This window comes from Aquarana catesbeiana, linkage group LG06, assembly GCF_042186555.1.
Source record: "Aquarana catesbeiana isolate 2022-GZ linkage group LG06, ASM4218655v1, whole genome shotgun sequence".
NCBI lineage: Eukaryota > Metazoa > Chordata > Amphibia > Anura > Ranidae > Aquarana > Aquarana catesbeiana.
The window spans coordinates 413,494,453-413,517,571 of NC_133329.1; the positions used below are offsets into that span (position 1 = coordinate 413,494,453).

Here is a 23,119-nt window from a genome sequence, read left to right on the forward strand (position 1 = left end):
CCCCTCACAGAGGACCTCCTCCAACCACACCCCTCACAGAGGAGAGGACCTCCCCCAACCACACCCTTCACAGAGAAGAGGACCTCCTCCAACCACACCTCTCACAGAGGACCTCCTCCAATCCCCTCACAGAGGACCTCCCCCAACCACACCCCTTACAGAGGATAGGACCTGCTCCTGCCTATGATGGAGGGTGACAGTCAGAGGAGGGGCGGGGCTGAGTGTACTTGTCAGCTGACCAGCCTGTCAATGAAATAAGCGGGATCGCGCACTCTATGTACGGGAACGAGCCTGTGTGGGCGGTCCGGCTACACAGCTCAGAGAACGATGGGCGGGCCAAAGTCAGGAGTGGGCGGTGTGAGGCCGTGGAGGGCGGGGTTGCCTGAGCGGCGTAGGCGGATAGGAAGGCGTGTACTCCCCACCCCCCTTCACTGAGGGCGGTATAGGGGGCGGAGCTTTGTGCCGGAAGTGGTCACAGGAGGCGAAGAAGGGCGGAAGTGACTGAGAATCACCGAGATGAGCGGAGAGGAGGAGCCGGCCGGGCTGTTCGGTGCTGAGGAGGAGCCTGGGAGCCCACCGGAGGTACCACCCCCTCCCCCACCCTCCGTGTACCGACCTATACCAGAGCGGTGTACACCGAGCACCACAGGAGCTTACACTCTAATGTCCCCTCCCCCCCCACAGTCACATCAGTCTCTATACAGAGGAGCTTACACTCTAATGTCCCCTCCCCCCCCACAGTCACATCAGTCTCTATACAGAGGAGCTTACACTCTAATGTCCCCTCCCCCCCCACAGTCACATCAGTCTCTATACAGAGGAGCTTACACTCTAATGTCCCCTCCCCCACAGTCACATCAGTCTCTATACAGAGGAGCTTACACTCTAATGTCCCCTCCCCCCACAGTCACATCAGTCTCTGTACAGAGGAGCTTACACTCTAATGTCCCCTCCCCCCACAGTCACTTCAGTCTCTGTACAGAGGAGCTTACACTCTAATGTCCCCTCCCCCACAGTCACATGAGTCTCTATACAGAGGAGCTTACACTCTAATGTCCCCTCCCCCCACAGTCACTTCAGTCTCTGTACAGAGGAGCTTACACTCTAATGTCCCCTCCCCCACAGTCACATCAGTCTCTATACAGAGGAGCTTACACTCTAATGTCCCCTCCCCCCACAGTCACATCAGTCTCTGTACAGAGGAGCTTACACTCTAATGTCCCCTCCCCCCACAGTCACATCAGTCTCTGTACAGAGGAGCTTACACTCTAATGTCCCCTCCCCCCACAGTCACATCCGTCTCTGTACAGAGGAGCTTACACTCTAATGTCCCCTCCCCCCACAGTCACATCAGTCTCTGTACAGAGGAGCTTACACTCTAATGTCCCCTCCCCCACAGTCACATCAGTCTCTGTACAGAGGAGCTTACACTCTAATGTCCCCTCCCCCCACAGTCACATCAGTCTCTATACAGAGGAGCTTACACTCTAATGTCCCCTCCCCCCACAGTCACATCAGTCTCTATACAGAGGAGCTTACACTCTAATGTCCCTTCCCCCACAGTCACATCAGTCTCTATACAGAGGAGCTTACACTCTAATGTCCCCTCCCCCCACAGTCACATCAGTCTCTGTACAGAGGAGCTTACACTCTAATGTCCCCTCCCCCCACAGTCACATCAGTCTCTATACAGAGGAGCTTACACTCTAATGTCCCCTCCCCCCACAGTCACATCAGTCTCTATACAGAGGAGCTTACACTCTAATGTCCCCTCCCCCCACAGTCACATCAGTCTCTATACAGAGGAGCTTACACTCTAATGTCCCCTCCCCCCACAGTCACATCAGTCTCTATACAGAGGAGCTTACACTCTAATGTCCCCTCCCCCACAGTCACATCAGTCTCTGTACAGAGGAGCTTACACTCTAATGTCCCCTCCCCCACACATCAGTCTCTGTACAGAGGAGCTTACACTCTAATGTCCCTTCCCCCCACAGTCACATCAGTCTCTGTACAGAGGAGCTTACACTCTAATGTCCCCTCCCCCACAGTTACATCAGTCTCTATACAGAGGAGCTTACACTCTAATGTCCCCTCCCCCCACAGTCACATCAGTCTCTATACAGAGGAGCTTACACTCTAATGCCCCCTCCCCCACAGTCACATCAGTCTCTATACAGAGGAGCTTACACTCTAATGTCCCCTCCCCCACAGTCACATCAGTCTCTATACAGAGGAGCTTACACTCTGATGTCCCCTCCCCCACAGTCACATCAGTCTCTGTACAGAGGAGCTTACACTCTATTGTCCCCTCCCCCACAGTCACATCAGTCTCTATACAGAGGAGCTTACACTCTAATGTCCCCTCCCCCACAGTCACATCAGTCTCTATACAGAGGAGCTTACACTCTAATGTCCCCTCCCCCACAGTCACATCAGTCTCTGTACAGAGGAGCTTACACTCTAATGTCCCCTCCCCCCACATCAGTCTCTATACAGAGGAGCTTACACTCTAATGTCCCTTCCCCCCACAGTCACATCAGTCTCTATACAGAGGAGCTTACACTCTAATGTCCCCTCCCCCACAGTCACATCAGTCTCTATACAGAGGAGCTTACACTCTAATGTCCCCTCCCCCCACACATCAGTCTCTGTACAGAGGAGCTTACACTCTAATGTCCCCTCCCCCCACAGTCACATCAGTCTCTGTACAGAGGAGCTTACACTCTAATGTCCCCTCCCCCACAGTCACATCAGTCTCTATACAGAGGAGCTTACACTCTAATGTCCCCTCCCCCCACAGTCACATCAGTCTCTGTACAGAGGAGCTTACACTCTGATGTCCCCTCCCCCACAGTCACATCAGTCTCTATACAGAGGAGCTTACACTCTAATGTCCCCTCCCCCACAGTCACATCAGTCTCTGTACAGAGGAGCTTACACTCTAATGTCCCCTCCCCCACAGTCACATCAGTCTCTGTACAGAGGAGCTTACACTCTAATGTCCCCTCCCCCCACAGTCACATCAGTCTCTATACAGAGGAGCTTACACTCTAATGTCCCCTCCCCCCACAGTCACATCAGTCTCTGTACAGAGGAGCTTACACTCTGATGTCCCCTCCCCCACAGTCACATCAGTCTCTATACAGAGGAGCTTACACTCTAATGTCCCCTCCCCCCACAGTCACATCAGTCTCTGTACAGAGGAGCTTACACTCTGATGTCCCCTCCCCCACAGTCACATCAGTCTCTATACAGAGGAGCTTACACTCTAATGTCCCCTCCCCCACAGTCACATCAGTCTCTGTACAGAGGAGCTTACACTCTAATGTCCCCTCCCCCCACACATCAGTCTCTGTACAGAGGAGCTTACACTCTAATGTCCCCTCCCCCCCCACAGTCACATCAGTCTCTGTACAGAGGAGCTTACACTCTAATGTCCCCTCCCCCACAGTCACATCAGTCTGGATGGAGGGCGGGAGCTGCCAGAGTCGGCTCTTCATGTTAACAAGCCGATGATTGGTTGGTGGGACCGCCTAGCAACTAATAACTTTGCAACTTAACCAGCAGGTGAACTGAAGCAGCCGCTCTGCTCCCGCCCTCCATCCAGCAGTTTGCCTCACATTCCAAGCCCAGCCCTGATCGTGATCCACCTGTTGGCTTTCCACGATCGACAGGTTGAGTACTGATCCCCCTGCAGTGCAGCCGGAGAGAGAGAGAGAGGAGGAGAAGCCAGCAGCACTGCAGGGGAGGGAGGCACACGGGGGGTGGGGCGGTTGGGCAGCAAAGAGAAGGGGGCGCAGATACTAGAACTGATCCCCCTGCAGCGCAGCCGGAGGGAGAGAAGGGAAGCCGGCAGTGCTGCAGGGGTGGGGGAGGGGCACATGGAGGGGGGGGGAGCCTGGACAGGAAGGAGAAGGGGGCACAGGTACTAGTATTGATCCCCCGGAGCCGGAGGGAGAGAAGGGAAGCCGGCAGTGCTGCAGGGGTGGGGGAGGCACATGGAGGGGGGGAGGGCCTGGACAGGAAGGAGAAGGGGGCACAGGTACTACTATTGATCCCCCGGAGCCGGAGGGAGAGAGAAGGAGAGAAGCCAGCAGCACTGCAGGGGAGCGAGGCACACGGGGGGGGGGGGGGGGTGGGGGGGGGGCAGCAAAGAGAAGGGGGCGCAGATACTAGAACTGATCCCCCTGCAGAGAGAGAGAGAGAGGAGGAGAAGCCAGCAGTTCTGTAGGGGAGGGGAGAAGAAGATTGGCATCTGCAATAAGGCCGTATAGCAGGTCCTCCTCGGCAGGTGCCCGGGCCCCCCTTTTGAACTGATAGGACCCAGGCCCTGGTACAGGAGGAATGGCTGTACTGCTTTATCAGGGGCCCTGGTACAGGAGGGGTATTTAGAGTGTGCCCAGACACCCCCGGCACACCCCCTGCGCATGCCTATGTACGCAGCCCACCACACCATTCTAATCTCACCGGATGGCCTGACTTCCAAACCCCCCCCCCAGCTGACAAGTGACCGGACTCTTCTACAAGGTGCCCATTGAGGTGGTCAGTGGTGTAATTCTCGTATTCCTCGTGTTGCAGATGATGGCGGAGGAGGAATGTTTACTGAAGAAGATGGAGATCAGCGTGTCGGAGGCGGAGAAGCGGACGGGGAAGAACACGGTGAACATGCAGGAAACCTACACATCGTATCTGATAGAGACCAGGTGAGGGGGAGGGGACGCGGTTGTGGAGATCGCTGATTCGCGGTGTCCCGCCCACTCTCTATTCCCGTATTATTTCTAGGTCTGCAATGTGTTTTATACCGGATGATGATGAGTTCTTTGATCATTTTGAATCATCTCTGACCTACGGTGATAGGCTTCAGGGGTGAGCAGTGTCCTGTGGGAGGATCTCAACTGTATGTCATTTTCTATGTACAATAAAGTTTATTAAAGAAAAGTTTACGGGCAAAAAAAAGAGTGTGGCACACCTGTTTGCTGCAGCACAGAGGGATGAAGTTGGTTTCTGATCGATCATTAAAGTGCGTCTCCTTTATATTTCCATGAGTGACACCAGCTTACAGACAAGCAAACGTTTGCTGTGGCCATGTGGGGTAAAACAGGTTCTCTTTAATACCCCCCTTTCCAGCTTCAAATATTGACCCCACCTCCGTGAGTGAAGAAAATACCTCTCCAAGGAGCATGAGCCACTCCCCTTCCTGTTCTCTAAAGGCATAGTGATTGGCCCATTGCTATCATGAAGCGAGGAGATGGGCCCCCAACCCTAAATAACCTCTGACTAAATTGTTGTGGAGCTTACAGAGGACGCCTTGGCACTCCCAGGGCTGAATGGAGCAGTGGGGGAGTGACGGAAAGGTTCACACTGGGGCTCTGGAGTCTGGCTGTGTAGTTGTCTGATATTTCGGAACATTTGTTTCAGATCTCTGGAGAATCCCTCCGATGGGCAAAATTCGCTGGAATCTCTCTGGAGGAGGTACAGCGAGTTTGAACTGCTGAGGAACCACCTGTCCGTCACTTACCCCTTTGTGGTGGTCCCTCCTCTGCCAGAAAAAAGGGTATGTGCCCGTAGGTTGGATGGTAGGTTGTCATGTGCCTGTAGAATGGTAGACGTGCCTGTGGTTGTGTCATGTGGTGTAGATTGGGTGGTATGGCCATAGGATGTGTCCTGTGGCTGTTGGGTTGTGTCTGTAGGTTGGGTGGTGTGGCTGTCGATTGGGTGAGTGCGGCCGTTGGTTGGGTGGTGTTGGACGTAGGTTGTGGTCATATGGCCGTCGATTGTGTCCTGTCAGTGTTGGTTGTGTCGTGTGGTCATAGGTTGGGTGGATGTGCCTGTAGGTTGGGTGGTGTAGTCATAGATTGGGTGGATGTGCCTGTAGGTTGGGTGGTGTAGTCATAGATTGGGTGGATGTGCCTGTAGGTTGGGTGGTGTGGTCATAAATTGCGTGGGTGTGCCTGTAGGTTGGGTGGTGTGGTCATAGATTGGGTGGGGTGCTCATAGGTTGCGTGGATGTGCCTGTAGGTTGGGTGCTCATTGGGTGGATGTGCCTGTAGGTAAGGTGGTGTGGTGATAGATTGGGTGTACAGTATGTTCCTGTAGGTTGGGTGGTGTAGTCATAGATCAGATGGATGTTCCTGTAGGTTGCGTGGTGTAGTCATAGATCGGATGGATGTTCCTGTAGGTTGGGTGTTGTGGTCATTGATCGAGTGGATGTTCCTGTTGGTAAGGTGGTGTGGTCATAGATTGGGTGGATGTTCCTGTAGGTTGGGTGGTGTAGTCATAGATTGGATGGATGTTCCTGTAGGTTGGGTGGTGTGGTCATAGATTGGATGGATGTTCCTGTAGGTTGGGTGGTGTGGTCATAGATCGGGTGGATGTTCCTGTAGGTTGGGTGGTGTGGTCATTGATTGGGTGGTGTAGTCATAGATTAGGTGGATGTGCCTGTAGGTAAGGTGGTGTGGTCATAGATCGGGTGGTGTAGTCATAGATTAGGTGGATGTACCTGTAGGTAAGGTGGTGTGGTCATAGATTGGGTGGATATGTCTGTAGGTTGGGTGGTGTGGTCATTGATTGGGTAGATGTGCCTGTAGGTTGGGTGGTGTGGTCATAGATCGGGTGGTGTAGTCATAGATTAGGTGGATGTGCCTGTAGGTAAGGTGATGTGGTCATAGATTAGGTGGATGTTCCTGTAGGTTGGGTGGTGTAGTCATAGATTGGATGGATGTTCCTGTAGGTTGGGTGGTGTGGTCATAGATTGGGTGGATGTGCCTGTAGGTTGGGTGGTGTGGTCATAGATTGGGTGGATGTTCCTGTAGGTTGGGTGGTGTGGTCATAGATTGGGTGGATGTTCCTGTAGGTTGGGTGGTGTGGTCATAGATTGGGTGGATGTTCCTGTAGGTTGGGTGGTGTGGTCATAGATTGGGTGGATGTTCCTGTAGGTTGGGTGGTGTGGTCATAGATTGGGTGGATGTGCCTGTAGGTTGGGTGGTGTGGTCATAGATTGGGTGGATGTGCCTGTAGGTTGGGTGGATGTGCCTGTAGGTTGGGTGGTGTGGTCATAGATTGGGTGGATGTGCCTGTAGGTTGGGTGGTGTGGTCATAGATTGGGTGGTGTGGTCATAGATTGGGTGGATGTGCCTGTAGGTTGGGTGGTGTGGTCATAGATTGGGTGGATGTGCCTGTAGGTTGGGTGGTGTGGTCATAGATTGGGTGGATGTGCCTGTAGGTTGGGTGGTGTGGTCATAGATTGGATGGATGTTCCTGTAGGTTATGTCATGTGTCCTTTTGGTGATTACCTGGAGGGCCAATGATCGGGAAGGCTGTAGGTTTATAGACCTTCAGAAATGCGTTCTTCATGTTTCGGGTGAACGTTGAATCTGACGGGTGCGGCTGATGTAATTCTCTTCTGTTCTCTCGGCACAGGCAGAATTTGTGTGGCACAAACTGTCCGCTGATAACATGGATCCCGACTTTGTGGAGAGGAGAAGAATTGGCCTGGAGAACTTCCTGCTGCGCGTGGCGTCTCATCCCACCCTCTCCCAAGATAAACTCTTCACCACCTTCCTTACCCAGGTACAGCCAGCTCCACGCCATGATTGCCCGTCACTCTGAACCAGAGCAGCCTTCCTGTCTGCAGCAGAAATGTCCAAATTTGTACAAATTTTTCCTGAAAAAAAAATTGTGCTTTATATTCTGAGATCTGTGCTTTTATTACGCTTTTATTACGCTCTGCCTGTATAGCAGTACAGGGAGTGTCTGCAGGAGCCTGGCATTGCACCCGCCATCCACTGATCCACCGATGGCAGGTGCAATGCTTTGCAGGCTGCAGTGTAAACAGAAAATTTTTTTTTTTACCTGCAAAATCACGAAAATTGATTATTTTTTCTAAGGTGAACTTCGCATTAAACCACTCGCTGATCACCTCATAACAGGGCGGCCGCTCTGCGCAGAATCGTGTATATATTATACATTTTATCATGTATATATTCGTAATTCTGGGAAGGGGGCGCGCTCCGCCTCTACTGGAATTTGGCAGAAGCCGATCAGCGGGTGCCGGACAGTCGATGTCCTCTGGCACCCGCCGATCATCAGGAAAACACACTGAACTGCCTATGTAAACAAATCGGAGTTCTGTTCTGATGGGGGAGGGGAGGGATGGATTTTGTGTTGCTGCAAAGCAGGGAATAAAATCCATCAAATAATCCCTTAGTAAAAGTGGCACACAATACACACACATAAACACTGGCTAGGCACACATTTAGTTCTTTGGTCGCCCTAGATGTTTAACCCCCTCCCAGCCAGTGTCATTCGTACAGTGACAGTGCATATTTTTAGCACCGATCCCTGTATTAGTGTCACTGGTCCCCGCAAAGCATCAGTGTCTGATTGTTCGCCGCAATCCCGCTATAAGTCGCTGATCACAGCCATTACTAAAATTCTCTAATGCAATGCAGGCAGATCATGGCTGGTGGGAGGGGCCAGCAGGGGAGGGCTGTACATAGCTTCCTGAACACATCATAGCCCCTCCCTGTCTCAGAACTCCCAAGAGTCCTCAGGCTTCATGCAAGCAGTGGGAGGAGTTATGCAAATACCAAAATGCCTTCATGGGTGGCTTTCAGTCTGGAGGAGTGGGCGTTCCTAGGCAGGTGTTTACATAGGTAACGCCCACATGTCATGCTGAGCCTCCGTGATTGGAAGAATTGAATGCCAATGAAAGGGGCGGGGCCAGGTACAGTCAGGCTAGAGGATGCTGGACATCCTCCAGCCAGGAAATGAGGGCGGGGCTCTGATTTGCTGCAGCCTCTAATTCACATGGTGAGAAGCTCACAGTGTGCAGTGAAATCAGAGGAAGCCGTTTCAGTCCAGGAGAGGAGCCGGTACGCCTGTGCGAGACTGAAGGGGAGGAGCCGGTACGCCTGTGCGAGACTGAAGGGGAGGAGCCGGTACACCTGTGCGAGACTGAAGGGGAGGAGCCGGTACACCTGTGCGAGACTGAAGGGGAGGAGCCGGTACGCCTGTGCGAGACTGAAGGGGAGGAGCCGGTACACCTGTGCGAGACTGAAGGGGAGGAGCCGGTACACCTGTGCGAGACTGAAGGGGAGGAGCCGGTACGCCTGTGCGAGACTGAAGGGGAGGAGCCGGTACGCCTGTGCGAGACTGAAGGGGAGGAGCCGGTACGCCTGTGCGAGACTGAAGGGGAGGAGCCGGTACGCCTGTGCGAGACTGAAGGGGAGGAGCCGGTACACCTGTGCAAGACTGAAGGGGAGGAGCCGGTACACCTGTGTGAGACTGAAGGGGAGGAGCCGGTACGCCTGTGCGAGACTGAAGGGGAGGGGCGGGCACACCTGTGCGAGACTGAAGGGGGAGGGGCGGGCACACCTGTGCTAGACTGAAGGGGGAGGGGCGGGCACACCTGTGCGAGACTGAAGGGGAGGCCATAGAGGGGATAAATGATAAAATCCGTTATTGATCTGCCACCAGATTTCCAGGGATGACTGAAACCCTTTATAGATGGGTTCCTGGGGGTTTAGTCAAAATATTCTCCTGCATGTCTATTGGTTGAGATTATCTCTCTGGTTTTCTTTCCAGGAGAACGGCTGGAAGGAGGCTGTGAATGAGGCGGGGCTACAGGTGAAGGTGAGTGTTTAATGTGAGACGTCATCTCTATATCTCTATATCTCTATATCAGGGGTCTCCAAACTTTCTACACAAAGGGCCAGTTTACTGTCCTCCAGACTTCAGGGGAGCCAGGCTATAGCCAGTGTGAGTATAAAATACCCCGATGTCAGTGGGAGGAATAGTGCCCCATCATTGGTGTCAGTGGGAGGCATAGTGCCCCATCAGTGGTGTCAGTGGGAGGAATAGTGCCCCATCATTGGTGTCAGTGGGAGGAATAGTGCCCCATCATTGGTGTCAGTGGGAGGAATAGTGCCCCATCATTGGAGTCAGTGGGAGGAATAGTGCCCCATCATTGGTGTCAGTGGGAGCAATAGTGCCCCATCATTGGTGTCAGTGGGAGGAATAGTGTCCCATCATAGGTGTCAGTGGGAGGAATAGTGTCCCATCATTGGTGTCAGTGGGAGGAATAGTGTCCCATCATTGGTGTCAGTGGGAGGAATAGTGTCCCATCATTGGTGTCAGTGGGAGGAATAGTGCCCCATCATTGGTGTCAGTGGGAGGAATAGTGTCCCATCATTGGTGTCAGTGTGAGGAATAGTGCCCCATCATTGGTGTCAGTGGGAGGAATAGTACCCCATCATTGGTGTCAATGGGAGGAATAGTGCCCCATCATTGGTGTCAGTGGGAGGAATAGTTTGGAGACCCCTCCCCCGCTCTATACAATCTGTTCCTCTCTCCTGATCATCTCGTCTTCTCTCTTCACAGACTGACTCCAGGCTCAAGGCGCTGAACGCCACATTTCGTGTTAAAAACCCGGACAAGTGAGTGTTGTCTTCAGTGATTGGCTGAAAATGTTTAGTTAAACACGCCCACTGTGGGTGAGGGGGTGCGGCCCAGTGTAGAGCCACTCCCATCACAGGTATGGAGTCCCTGAGATTTCTGGGTCCTGTTAGTTGTTTCCCTTATTTTACGTCCTGATTGGCTCTTCATTCCCGGACTCTTCTAGTTACATGACCAACTGGGGAAAGTGTGGAAAACCTTCGGCATGTAGAAGCTGCCAATCCAAACCTTGGAATCCGGCTGAGACCCCATCGCAGCACTATTGGACAGCGCCACCAACTGGACAATTCTAGGGTGCAGCACTAGTCATATATTTCATTGGGCTGCAATCAGAGGAGATGCGGATTTGGGGTGCAGTGGATTTGGGGTGCAGTGGATTTGGGGTGCAGTGGATTTGGGGTGCAGTGGTCATTGTATAAAGGAGGGGGTGTTGGGGTTCTCTCTGCCAGGGAGATGAAATATGTGAATCTGACTGTCTGTGTTGTGATTGTTCCTCCATCACAGGAGATTCACTGAACTGAAACATTACAGCGATGAGCTGCAGTCGGTGGTCTCTCATCTCCTGCGGGTCCTGGCGGTGAGTGTCTGTGGGGTATAGAATTGGTGTGGGAGTTCTCATCAACAACTGTGTGAGACATTTTGTCTTTCTTTCAGAGGGTGGCGGACCGACTTTATGGTGTTTATAAAGTTCATGGCAACTACGGCAGAGTTTTTAGGTGAGTTATATGCATAATATATCCTCCATCTCTAAGGCCTGGGGAGAAGGGTAATGGAAGGAAGTGGAGGGGGTCGTCAAGAGGAGGGAAGTCCTGGGGGAGTGGTGGGACAGAGAAGGGAAGCCCTGCAGGGGAGTCGGACGGAGGAGGGAAGAAGCCCTGGGGGAGGAGTCGGAGAGCAGAGGGAAGCCCTGTGGGACAGAGGGAGAGGAGGGAAGCTATTTGGGGGAGGGGTGGGACAGAGGAGGGAAGCCCCTGGGGGAGTGGTGGGACAGAGGAGGGAAGCCCCTGGGGGAGTGGTGGGGACAGAGGAGGGAAGCCCCTGGGGGAGTGGTAGGACACAGTAGGGAAGCCCCTGGGGGGGCAGAGGAGGGAAGCCCCTGGGGGGTGTGGTGGGACAGAGGAGGGAAGCCCCTGGGGGGTGTGGTGGGACAGAGGAGGGAAGCCCCTGGACGAGGGGTGGGACAGAGGAGGGAAGCCCCTGGACGAGGGGTGGGACAGAGGAGGGAAGCCCCTGGGGGAGGGGTAGGACAGAGGGGGAGGACAGAGGAGGGAAGCCCCTGGGTGAGTGGTGGGACACAGTAGGGAAGCCCCTGGGGGGGGGGCAGAGGAGGGAAGCCCCTGGGGGGGCGTGGTGGGACAGAGGGAAGCCCCTGGGGGAGGGGTGGGACAGACCCTGGGGGAGTGGTGGGACAGAGGAGGGAAGCCCCTGGGGGAGGGGTGGGACAGACCCTGGGGGCGTGGTGGGACAGAGGAGGGAAGCCCATCCTGGTGGGACAGAGGAGGGAAGCCCATCCTGGTGGGACAGAGGAGGGAAGCCCATCCTGGTGGGACAGAGGAGGGAAGCCCATCCTGGTGGGACAGAGGAGGGAAGCCCATCCTGGTGGGACAGAGGAGGGAAGCCCATCCTGGTGGGACAGAGGAGGGAAGCCCATCCTGGTGGGACAGAGGAGGGAAGCCCATCCTGGTGGGACAGAGGAGGGAAGCCCATCCTGGTGGGACAGAGGAGGGAAGCCCATCCTGGTGGCGTGGTGGGACAGAGGAGGGAAGCCCATCCTGGTGGCGTGGTGGGACAGAGGAGGGAAGCCCATCCTGGTGGCGTGGTGGGACAGAGGAGGGAAGCCCCTGGGGGGGAGTGGTGGGACACAGTAGGGAAGCCCCTGGGGGGGAGTGGTGGGACACAGTAGGGAAGCCCCTGGGGGGGAGTGGTGGGACACAGTAGGGAAGCCCCTGGGGGGGAGTGGTGGGACACAGTAGGGAAGCCCCTGGGGGGGAGTGGTGGGACACAGTAGGGAAGCCCCTGGGGGGGAGTGGTGGGACACAGTAGGGAAGCCCCTGGGGGGGAGTGGTGGGACAGAGGAGGGAAGCCCCTGGGGGCGTGGTGGGACAGAGGAGGGAAGCCCCTGGGGGCGTGGTGGGACAGAGGAGGGAAGCCCCTGGGGGGGGCAGAGGAGGGAAGCCCCTGGGGGGGAGTGGTGGGACAGAGGAGGGAAGCCCCTGGGGGAGTGGTGGGACAGACCCTGGGGGAGGGGTGGGACAGAGGAGGGAAGCACCTGGGGGAGGAGTCGGATGTTATCTAGAAGAGGTTTCTGCTTTTTTTTTTTTTTTCATTAATATTTCTTTTTTTTTTTTTTTTTGCAGTGAGTGGAGTGCCATAGAGAAGGAGATGGGGGATGGGCTGCAGAGTGCCGGACATCACATGGATGTGTGAGTGTGCTTAGAATTGTGTAGTTGGGAGCATCGCTGCTGTAACCACTTGCTTACTGGGCACTTAAACCCCCCTCCTATCCAGACCAATTTTCAGCTTTCAGCGCTGACGCACTTTGAATGACAATTGCGCGATCGTACAACACTGTACCCAAATGACATTTTTATCATTTTTTCACCACAAATAGAGCTTTCTTTTGGTGGTATTTGATCACCTCTGCGGTTTTTACTTTTTGTTAAAAAAATTTAAAAAACTGAATTTAAAAAAAAAAATGTTTTTTTTTTTTTTTTTTTTTTTTTTTTTATATTTTGTTATAAAAAATTTTATACGGGTAATTTTTCTCCTTCATTGATGTACGCTGATAAGGCGGCAGTGATGGGCACTGATGGGTGGCAGTGATGGGCAGCACTGGCAGGTGGCACTGATTGGCAATACAGGTGGGCACTGTTAGGTGGCACTTGTGGGCACTGTTAGGTGGCACTTGTGGGCACTGTTAGGTGGCACTTCTAGGTGGCACTGATGAGGCAGATGTTGTGCTTCAACTTCGGGACCGATGTCCCTGACACCTGAGCCAGTGATCGGCTTTTTTCTCTACTCGTGCTGTCAGCGCGAGTAAAAAAAAAAGGCGATTACCGATCTTTTGTTTACATCATGTGATCAGCTGTCATTGGCTGACAGCTGATCACATGGTAAGGAGTCGGGACCGGCCCCTTATTCAGGTCGGTGATCAGCCGAGTCTCAGTGACTCGGTGATCACAGCGCGCCCGGCGCTCCCGGGGATGCAGGTCCGCGCTGTGGCCGTCATTCGGCCATAGCGCGGATGTCTAGTGGTTAAAGGAACCCACCTGAGAAGTACATAGGCTGCCATTACTGGAAATGCTAGTTTCCCGGCTGTCATGTTCATACAATGTCTCTGATACTTTAATTCACTGCTCCGTTGCTATTAATCATTATAGGAGGAGCAGTCATGTGACCACAGGGCCCATTCACACCATTGTGTTCCAGTGCTCTTAAATATAATTAACCACTTGCTGACCGCAATATGTATATACACTATATTACAAAAAGTATTGGGACGCCTGCCTTTACACGGTCATGAACTTTAATGACATCCCAGTCTTAGTCCGGAGTGTTCAATATTGAGTTGGCTCCGCCCTTTGCAGATATAACAGCTTCAACTCTTCTGGAAAGGGCCGTCCACAAGGTTTAGGAGGGTGTCTATGGGAATGTTTGACCATTCTTCCAGAAGAGCATTTGTGAGGCCAGGCACTGATGTTGGATGAGAAGGCCTGGCTCACAGTCTCCACTCTAATTCCTCCCAAAGGTGTTCTATCGGGTTGGGGTCAGGACAGTCAAGTTCCTCCACCCCAAACTTGCCCATCCATGTCTTTATGGACCTTGCTTTGTGCAGTGGTCCAAATCATTTGGTGGAGGGGGGATTATGGTGGGGGGTTGTTTTTCAGGGGTTGGGTTTGGCCCCTTAGTTGCAGTGAAGGGAACTCTTAAGGCCTCAGAATACCAAGACATTTTGGACAATTTCATGCTCCCAACGTTGTGGGAACAGTTTGGAGATGGCCCCTTCCTGTTCCAACATGACTGCCCACCAGTGCACAAAGCAAGGTCCCCCCCCCCCCCCCCCATCGCTTTCAAAGAGGTCAACGTACACCTACAGTGATACGCCTAGGAGAGCCAACCTGCCAAAAGTATGCTGGCGGCAGGTCGGCAAACGGTTAAAGTGTATTTTTTCCAAAAAAAAACAAAACGCTGTGTGACACAATTTTATTCCCTAGGGTCTCTGCTAAAAAAAATATATACATACATACATACATACATACATACGTTTTGGAGTTCCAAGTACATTTCTCACAAAAAATTACTAATTTAAACTTGTAAACAAAAGTGACAGAAAAGGCCTGTTCTTTCAAGTGGTTTAAGTTGATTTCCATGTTTCATTCAACTTACAAATAATTTGGTTGGACCTTGGTGGTCCAATTGGCCAAAGCAGAGAGGCGAGCTGATGACGTTCTGAACTCTCTCAGCCAATCCGAGACAGCTTTGTATTTTAGTCATAGAAGCAGGGGGCGGTGAGTGTGTGAGTCCCTCCTCAGGGGCGGCGGTGAGTGTGAGTCCCTCCTCAGGGGCGGCGGTGAGTGTGTGAGTCCCTCCTCAGGGGCGGCGGTGAGTGTGTGAGTCCCTCCTCAGGGGCGGCGGTGAGTGTGTGTCCCTCCTCAGGGGCGGCGGTGAGTGTGTGTCCCTCCTCAGGGGCGGCGGTGAGTGTGTGTCCCTCCTCAGGGGCGGCGGTGAGTGTGTGTCCCTCCTCAGGGGCGGCGGTGAGTGTGTGTCCCTCCTCAGGGGCGGCGGTGAGTGTGTGTCCCTCCTCAGGGGCGGCGGTGAGTGTGTGTCCCTCCTCAGGGGCGGCGGTGAGTGTGTGTCCCTCCTCAGGGGCGGCGGTGAGTGTGTGTCCCTCCTCAGGGGCGGCGGCGAGTGTGTGTCCGTCCGTCAGGGGCGGCGGCGAGTGTGTGTCCGTCCGTCAGGGGCGGCGGCGAGTGTGTGTCCGTCCGTCAGGGGCGGCGGCGAGTGTGTGTCCGTCCGTCAGGGGCGGCGGCGAGTGTGTGTGTCCTTAGGGGAGGTGTGTGTGTGCGCGTGTGTGTATGTGTCCCTTCAGGGGCGGTGAGTGTGTGCGTCCTCAGGGCCGGTGAGTGTGTGCGTCCTCAGGGGCGGGGTCTATCTCTGTATGTTCACTGAGTTCCCTGATGTGGATAATGGGAATAATACTTATGTTTTTTGTGGACCCTCCCCCACAGATACGCAGCTTCCATCGATGACATCCTGGAGGAGCAGGAACATTACGCCGACCAACTGAAAGAATATTTATTTTACGCTGAAGCTCTGAGGTACCGGATACTTGTGACCAATCAGATCTGTGCAGAGTGTGTGACCAATAGAAGCCGATTGATGTGCGTTTTCTTGCTTGCAGGGCCGTGTGCCGGAAACACGAACTCATGCAGTACGACCTGGAAATGTCCGCCCTGGACCTGGCCAGTAAGAAGCAGCAGTGCGAGGAGCTCGCCACCGGGGTACGTCCCCCCGAGGTGATGTAGATGGCCGGTTTATAAATGTGTCATGTTATCCAATGAAAGGACCGCCAGCCCTCCTACAGGTCTGATCCCATAGTGCGCTTCATTGGTAAATTCAACCCATTCACCAATCACTGATCCCTTCTGATTGGTTGTCTCTTGTTTTTTGTAAAAAAAATTAGCAGGTAACCTTTGCAGATTTATTCGCTCAACTCCGACACCGACTGACCTTTATATAGTTCTGGTGGGCAGTCTGTTGCTTTGCCACTTTGCCAATAGAAGCACCAAAATAATTTAATTGGAAAAGATTACCCCTTTCTCCACTATACTACCTTTATTTTAAAGCTGAAATCCGGGCACGACGCCTCTAATTTAATTTAAATTTATTCCTTGATGGTCTCAAAGGATCTGCACCTGGGTGAGCAACAAAGCCTTTGCAAACCCAGATATTGTCTTGTAAAATGAGTAGTGACATCATCACTGGGCTGTACATAACCAGAGCAGTGGGAGGGACCCAACAGTCTCCTCCCACTACAGTAAAGTACAGGAGGGGGTGGAGACCAAACCAGTCACCCTGCAAAAATAAAAAAGAGAGAACAGCCATGGGAGGGGCCCAGCAGGTTCCACCCACTTTAGAAAACTACAGGATGGTGGAGACCAGACCGGTCCTTCTGCAGAAGGAGAGAACAGAGCTGTGGGAGGGGCCCAGCAGGCCCCACCCACTATTGGAAACTGCAGGAGGGGTGGAGACTAAACCGGACCTCATGCAGAAGAGAGAACAGAGCTGTGGGAGGGGCCCAGCAGGCCCCACCCACTATAGAAAACTGCAGGAGGGGGTGGAGACTAAACGGACCTCCTGCAGAATAAGAGAGAACAGAGCTGTGGGAGGGGCCCAGCAAGTTCCATTTACCATAGAAAACTAAAGGAGGGGTGGAGCTAAGACTAGTCCTCTTGCACAAGAAGAGAGAACAGCTGTGGGAGGGGCCTAGCAGGCCCCACCCACTATAGAAAATGAGAGGAGGGGTGGAGCTAAGACTAGTCCTCTTGCACAAGAAGAGAGAGCAGAGCTATGGGAGGGGCCCAGCAGGCCCCACCCACTATATAAAACTACAGGAAGGGGGTGGAGACGAGACCTGTCACCCTTCATAGGGAGAGAGCAGCAGTGGGCGGTCTTTATTCCAGGAAGACTCGCACTGGATTAATCCACAGATCGGGGGGGGGAAATTCACAAAGATCACCGAGATTCCAGAGGAAGTCACATGATGAATGACTTTATTACCCCGGAGTTCAGCTTTAAGCTTATATTTTAGTGGTTGGATTTATATAAAAGGTTTATGTAACCTGTGATACCTGGAGAGATCCAGCCACACGGTGCACAGCATAGTATCAGACCCCCGAATCTAGGAGCTGACACTTTATTTTTCCTTTGGAAAGTAATCCCCCGTAGAGAATGAATTGTGTATTTCCTTGCAGACGGTGCGAACGTTCTCCCTGAAGGGGGTGACTAACAAGCTTTTTGGTCAGGAGACGCCGGAACAAAGAGAGGCCAAGATAAAACTGCTGGAGGAGCAGATAGAGGAGGGCGAGGAGCAGCTAAAGGAAACGAACCTGGAGAGCCGGTAGGTGTCCTGGAGAGTTTGAAACAGGAAAATCTGGATGCCGCACACCGGATAAAGTTGAAAAAAATCTTCTTTATTGTAAAACTTGGATCATCAAAAAATACAGGACAATAAGGCAGATAGTACAGACACAGCTGACGCGTTTCGCACTCTAAATCGAGCGCTTACTCAGGTGTCCTGGAGAGCCGGTAGGTGTCCTGGAGAAGCGGGTAGGTGTCCTCTCTGATCTGCTGCTATACATTGGACCAATATATTTCTACACTGATGTGAAGCTGAGCTTTGGGTGCAGCAGCATTAGATGGATGGGGGGGGAGGCTGGAGGCAGAGAGGTGGATAGGGCAGTGTCGAAGGGGGGGGGGGGGGGGGGGAGATGGGGGCTCTGAGTTGCGGAATAGCAGTTGGATTTTTTCTTTTACGTTTTTAGGATTTCCTTCTTTTAGTGACGTTTTGTTTTTCATTCTCAGTGATTTTGTACAGAAAGCCTGGCAGGAAATCGAACGTTTTAAAGAGCAGAAAAATCGTGACCTGAAGGAGGCGCTCATTAACTATGCGGTTATGCAGATCAGCATGTGTAAGAAGGTGAGCTCCACCCATCGCTGAGCCGTAACAACTGCCCCCCCCCCCCCCCCCCCCCCCCATCCCGTATATGTGTGTGTAAATTTTTTAATTTATAGATATCATCTCACAAAAGTAAGTACACCCCTCACTATTTTGTAAATCTTTTCTTCTATCTTTTCATGGGACAACACTGAAGAAGTGACACTTGTCTACAATGTAAAGTAGTGAGTGTACAGCTTGTATAACAGTGTAAATTTGCTGTCCCCTCAAAATAACTCAACACACAGCCATTAATGTCTAAACCGCTGGAAACAAAAGTCAGTACACCCCTAAGTGAAAATGTCCAAATTGGGATCAAAGTGTCAATATTTTGTGTGGCCACCATTATTTTCCAGCACTGCCTTAACCCTCTTGGGCATGGAGATCACCAGAGCTTCACAGGTTGTCACTGGAGTCCTCTTCCCTCCTCCTCCATGATGACATCACAGAGCTGGTGGATGTTAGAGACCTTGCGCTCCTCCACCTTCCGTTTGAGGATGTCCCACAGATGATCAATAGGGTTTAGGTCTGGAGACATGCTTGGCCAGTCCATCACCTTTACCCTCACCTTCTTTAGCAAGGCAGTGGTGGTCTTGGAGGTGTGTTTGGGGTGGTTATCATGTTGGAATACTGCCCTGCGGTCCAGTCTCTGAAGGGAGGGGATCATGCTCTGCTTCAGTATGTCACAGTACATGTTGGCATTCATGGTTCCCTCAATGATCTGTAGCCCCCCAGTGCCGGCAGCACTCAGCCCCAGACCATGACACTCCCACCACCATGCTTGACTGTAGACAAGACACACTTGTCTTTGTCCTCCTCACCTGGTTGCCCCCACACACACTTGTCACCATCTGAACCAAATACGTTTATCTTGGTCTCATCAGACCACAGGACATGGTTCCAGTAATCCATGTCCTTAGTCTGCTTGTCTTCAGCAAACTGTTTGTGGACTTTCTTGTACATCATCTTTAGAAGAAGCTTCCTTCTGGGATGACAGCCATGCAGACCAATTTGATGCAGTGTGCAGCGTATGGTCTGAGCACTGACAGGCTGACCCCCCCACCCCTACAACCTCTGCAGCAATGCTGGCAGCACTCATACGTCTATTTCCCAAAGACAACCTCTGGATATGACGCTGAGCACGTGACCTCAACTTCTTTGGTGGACCATGGCGAGGCCTATTCTGAGTGGAACCTGTCCTGTTATACCACTGTATGGTCTTGTCCACCGTGCTGCAGCTCAGTTTCAGGGTCTTGGCAATCTTCTTATAGCCTAGGCCATCTTTATGTAGAGCGACAATTCTTTTATTCAGATCCTCAGAGAGTTCTTTGCCATGAGGTGCCATGTTGAACTTCCAGTGACCAGTATGAGAGAGTGAGAGCGATAACACCAAATTTAACACACCTGCTCCCCATTCACACCTGAGACCTTGTAACACTAACGAGTCACATGACACCAGGGAGGGAAAATGGCTAATTGGGCCCAATATAGACATTTTCACTTGGGGGTGTACTGACTTTTGTTGCCAGCGGTTTAGACATTAATGGCTGTGTGTTGAGTTATTTTGAATGGACAGCAAATTTACACTGTTATACAAGCTGTACACTCACTACTTTACATTGTAGACAAGTGTCATTTCTTCAGTGTTGTCACATGAAAAGATAGAAGAAAAGATTTACACAAATGTGACTGAGGGGTGTACTTACTTTTGTCAGTTACTGTTTGACACGCTGTATTGTGTCACTGTATAGAAAGTAGAGAGATGGGAGCGGCCTTTGCTGATCCATATTTATAAATGCTCCTGGTCTGAGATACTCGATATACTAAAGATGAAGTTTATTTTGTATTTATTTGCCTTCCCTGGTCCCCGCCCCCCCTCGCCCCCCATCAACAAGCTAATGGAAATTATAAAATAAAACTTTTCTTGTTTCCATTACACTCTTATTTTTGGGCCCAGTGAGGTCATTACTGGGTCTTTGTGCTTCTCTATGCAATGCATGGTTAATGTATTTGTCTTTCCTGTGTGTAGGGGATCCAGGTCTGGACCAACGCGAAGGAATGCTTCAGCAAGATGTGAAGGAGCCCGGCCGTGTCTGGGAGACTCAGACAGTCGGCTGGAACACGACGACTTCACGACGAACATGGGACTTCATGTGCACGGGTCTTCGCCTTAAAACTTCCACCGTGCACCTCCCCCCCTCCGAACAATGAATGTCCCTCTAATGAGTATGGCTGCCGCCATGGATGAGTCCGCTGCCATCTCCAGGATAACACGGTTGGCTGTATTACTAAGAACTCCCTCCACCCAAAACATCACCACCCACAGCGCCCTTCACCGGAACATCAGGACCCACAAGGCCCTCCACCCGGAGTGCTCTCCACCCACAAGGCCCTCCACCCGGAGTGCTCTCCACCCACAAGGCCCTCCACCCGGAGTGCTCTCCACCCACAAGGCCCTCCACCCGGAGTGCTCTCCACCCACAAGGCCCTCCACCCGGAGTGCTCTCCACCCACAAGGCCCTCCACCCGGAGTGCTCTCCACCCACAAGGCCCTCCACCCGGAGTGCTCTCCACCCACAAGGCCCTCCACCCGGAGTGCTCTCCACCCACAAGGCCCTCCACCCGGAGTGCTCTCCACCCACAAGGCCCTCCACCCGGAGTGCTCTCCACCCACAGTGCTCTCCACCCACAAGGCCCTCCACCCAGAGTGCCCTTCACCTGGAGGGCTCTCCAACCACAACGCCTTCCAGCTTGAGTGCCCTCCACCGGAACATCACCACCATAGACAATACATGACCTCCATATTCTCAGTGCCAATCTCCGCTCCTCAGATGTCTCTTGTTCCAGCGAAGGCGGCGGGAGGGCGGAGCTCTCCCTCCATACTGCGGCTGCGGACGTTCCGTGGAATTTTCCTGCTACTTTGTAACCACAATTTCCAGCGATAATTACCCATAATCCATTCTGTGATTTAATAAATAACATTTTTTTACTTGTCTAGCCGGAGGACAATCCGTATCTAGTGGAGAGAACCTGTCCTGCCAGAAGCCACCACTTTGAACCAACATTTGATAGAACCCCGTCCTCTGATGGGCCGAATGGTAATAGCTGCTGTGGGGGATGGGTGATGAATGCTGTAAAAATCTTGCAGCTTTTTTTTTTTTTAAATATACCCCCCCCCCCCCCCCCCCCATTTTACACGTTGGTGTGTCTGGAGGATAAGGAAGCTCAACACAAAAATGGGGACCGATCTCTAATTATTCACAGGTCTGGGCAGTGTAGAGGGCAGTGCCAGGACGCCATGACCGGCACATGACTTCTTATAGAGGCCGTAGTGTATGCTGATTGGAGGGCTCAGTGCCCCCCAGGTCATAGTGTATGCTGATTGGAGGGCTCAGTGCCCCCCAGGCCACAGTGTATGCTGATTGGAGGGCTCAGTGCCCCCCAGGTCATAGTGTATGCTGATTGGAGGGCTCAGTGCCCCCCAGGCCACAGTGTATGCTGATTGGAGGGCTCAGTGCCCCCCCAGGCCACAGTGTATGCTGATTGGAGGGCTCAGTGCCCCCCAGGTCATAGTGTATGCTGATTGGAGAGCTCAGTGCCCCCCAGGTCATAGTGTAGGCTGATTGGAGGGCTCAGTGCCCCCCAGGTCATAGTGTATGCTGATTGGAGAGCTCAGTGCCCCCCAGGTCATAGTGTATGCTGATTGGAGGGCTCAGTGCCCCCCAGGTCATAGTGTATGTTGATTGGAGGGCTCGGTGCCCCCAGGTCATAGTGTATGCTGATTGGAGGGCTCAGTGCCCCCCAGGTCATAGTGTATGTTGATTGGAGGGCTCGGTGCCCCCAGGTCATAGTGTATGCTGATTGGAGGGCTCGGTGCCCCCCAGGTCATAGTATATGCTGATTGGAAGGCTTATTGCCCAACATGCCATGATGCATACTGATTGGAGGGCTCAGTGCCCCCCAGGCCATAGTATATGCTGATTGGAAGGCTTGGTGCCCCCCAGGCCATGGTGTATGCTGATTGGAGGGCTCAGTGCCCCCCAGGCCATAGTATATGCTGATTGGAAGGCTTGGTGCCCCCCAGGCCATGGTGTATGCTGATTGGAGGGCTCAGTGCCCCCCAGGCCATAGTATATGCTGATTGGAAGGCTCAGTGCCCCCCATGCCATGATATATACTGATTGGAGGGCTCAGTGCCCCCCAGGCCATAGTGTATGCTGATTGGAGGGCTTAGCGCCCCTCCCCAGACCGTGGTGCATGCTGATTTGGAAGGCTTAGTGCCTTACATCACACACCCAGGCACTTTTCTTGCACGTTTCTCTTTCATTTGCTTTATATTCAGTCGGATTTTCGCTCTGTTTGCCGGTTTATGTTGGAGCGGATGCCGGCCCGCCGCTCTCTGTACATTCCTTGTGCCAAACTAATAAAGTGTAACACATCGCAGATTGTACAATGGAGTCTTCCTGTATTAAATATAAGACTTTATTCATCAGATGTCATCTTATATGGGGAAAAGAAACCTTTGTGAACAAAATATTTATTATGCAACATTCGGGGACCATCTCACATACCGGCTCCCCCCTCCCACAGTGACCAATAACACATACCAGCTCCCCCCTCCCACAGTGACCAATAACACATACCAGCTACCACCTCCTACAATGACATCACACATACAGGCTCTCCCCCTCCCACAGTGACCATCACACATACCGGCTCCCCCCTCCCACAGTGACCATCACACATACCGGCTCCCCCCTCCCACAGTGACCATCACACATACCGGCTCCCCCCTCCCACAGTGACCAATAACACATACCAGCTCCCCCTCCCACAGTGACCATCACACATACCGGCTCCCCCCTCCCACAGTGACCAATAACACATACCAGTTCCCCCCTCCCACAGTGACCATCACACATACCGGCTCCCCCCTCCCACAGT

The 23,119-nt window shown here is 52.8% G+C and overlaps 1 protein-coding gene across 6 annotated transcripts; it reads left to right on the forward strand.

The window, feature by feature from the left end:
* The first annotated feature begins 423 nt into the window (after positions 1–423).
* On the forward strand, positions 424–22,628 carry SNX4 (sorting nexin 4). 6 transcript variants are annotated; one of them, XR_012245047.1, is made up of 16 exons: positions 424–582; positions 4,582–4,706; positions 5,422–5,557; positions 7,423–7,572; positions 9,589–9,636; positions 10,384–10,439; positions 10,963–11,035; positions 11,113–11,174; positions 12,816–12,881; positions 15,687–15,776; positions 15,860–15,974; positions 17,433–17,578; positions 18,043–18,157; positions 20,205–21,901; positions 21,941–21,980; positions 22,020–22,628. XR_012245047.1 is itself a non-coding variant. In XM_073634517.1 (14 exons), the coding sequence occupies exons 1-14, from the start codon at positions 517–519 to the stop codon at positions 20,250–20,252; spliced, it is 1,296 nt and encodes a 431-aa protein (XP_073490618.1). In that variant the 5' UTR covers positions 424–516; the 3' UTR covers positions 20,253–22,628. The 6 variants fall into 6 exon arrangements, 2 of the variants coding, with proteins under 2 accessions (XP_073490618.1, XP_073490619.1); XR_012245046.1 differs by having other exon boundaries at positions 20,205–21,980; XR_012245045.1 differs by having other exon boundaries at positions 21,941–22,628.
* Positions 22,629–23,119: the final 491 nt, after the last annotated feature.

What these genes read in the sequence shown, in the direction of transcription:
- SNX4 (XM_073634517.1), top strand. Translation starts at nt 517, where the DNA reads ATGAGCGGAGAGGAGGAGCCGGCCGGGCTGTTCGGTGCTGAGGAGGAG. An exon ending in CGTGTTAAAAACCCGGACAA is followed by an intron (nt 10,440 to 10,962) that starts GTGAGTGTTGTC and finishes CCTCCATCACAG; the next exon opens with GAGATTCACTGAACTGAAAC. An exon ending in GCCGGACATCACATGGATGT is followed by an intron (nt 12,882 to 15,686) that starts GTGAGTGTGCTT and finishes CCTCCCCCACAG; the next exon opens with ATACGCAGCTTCCATCGATG.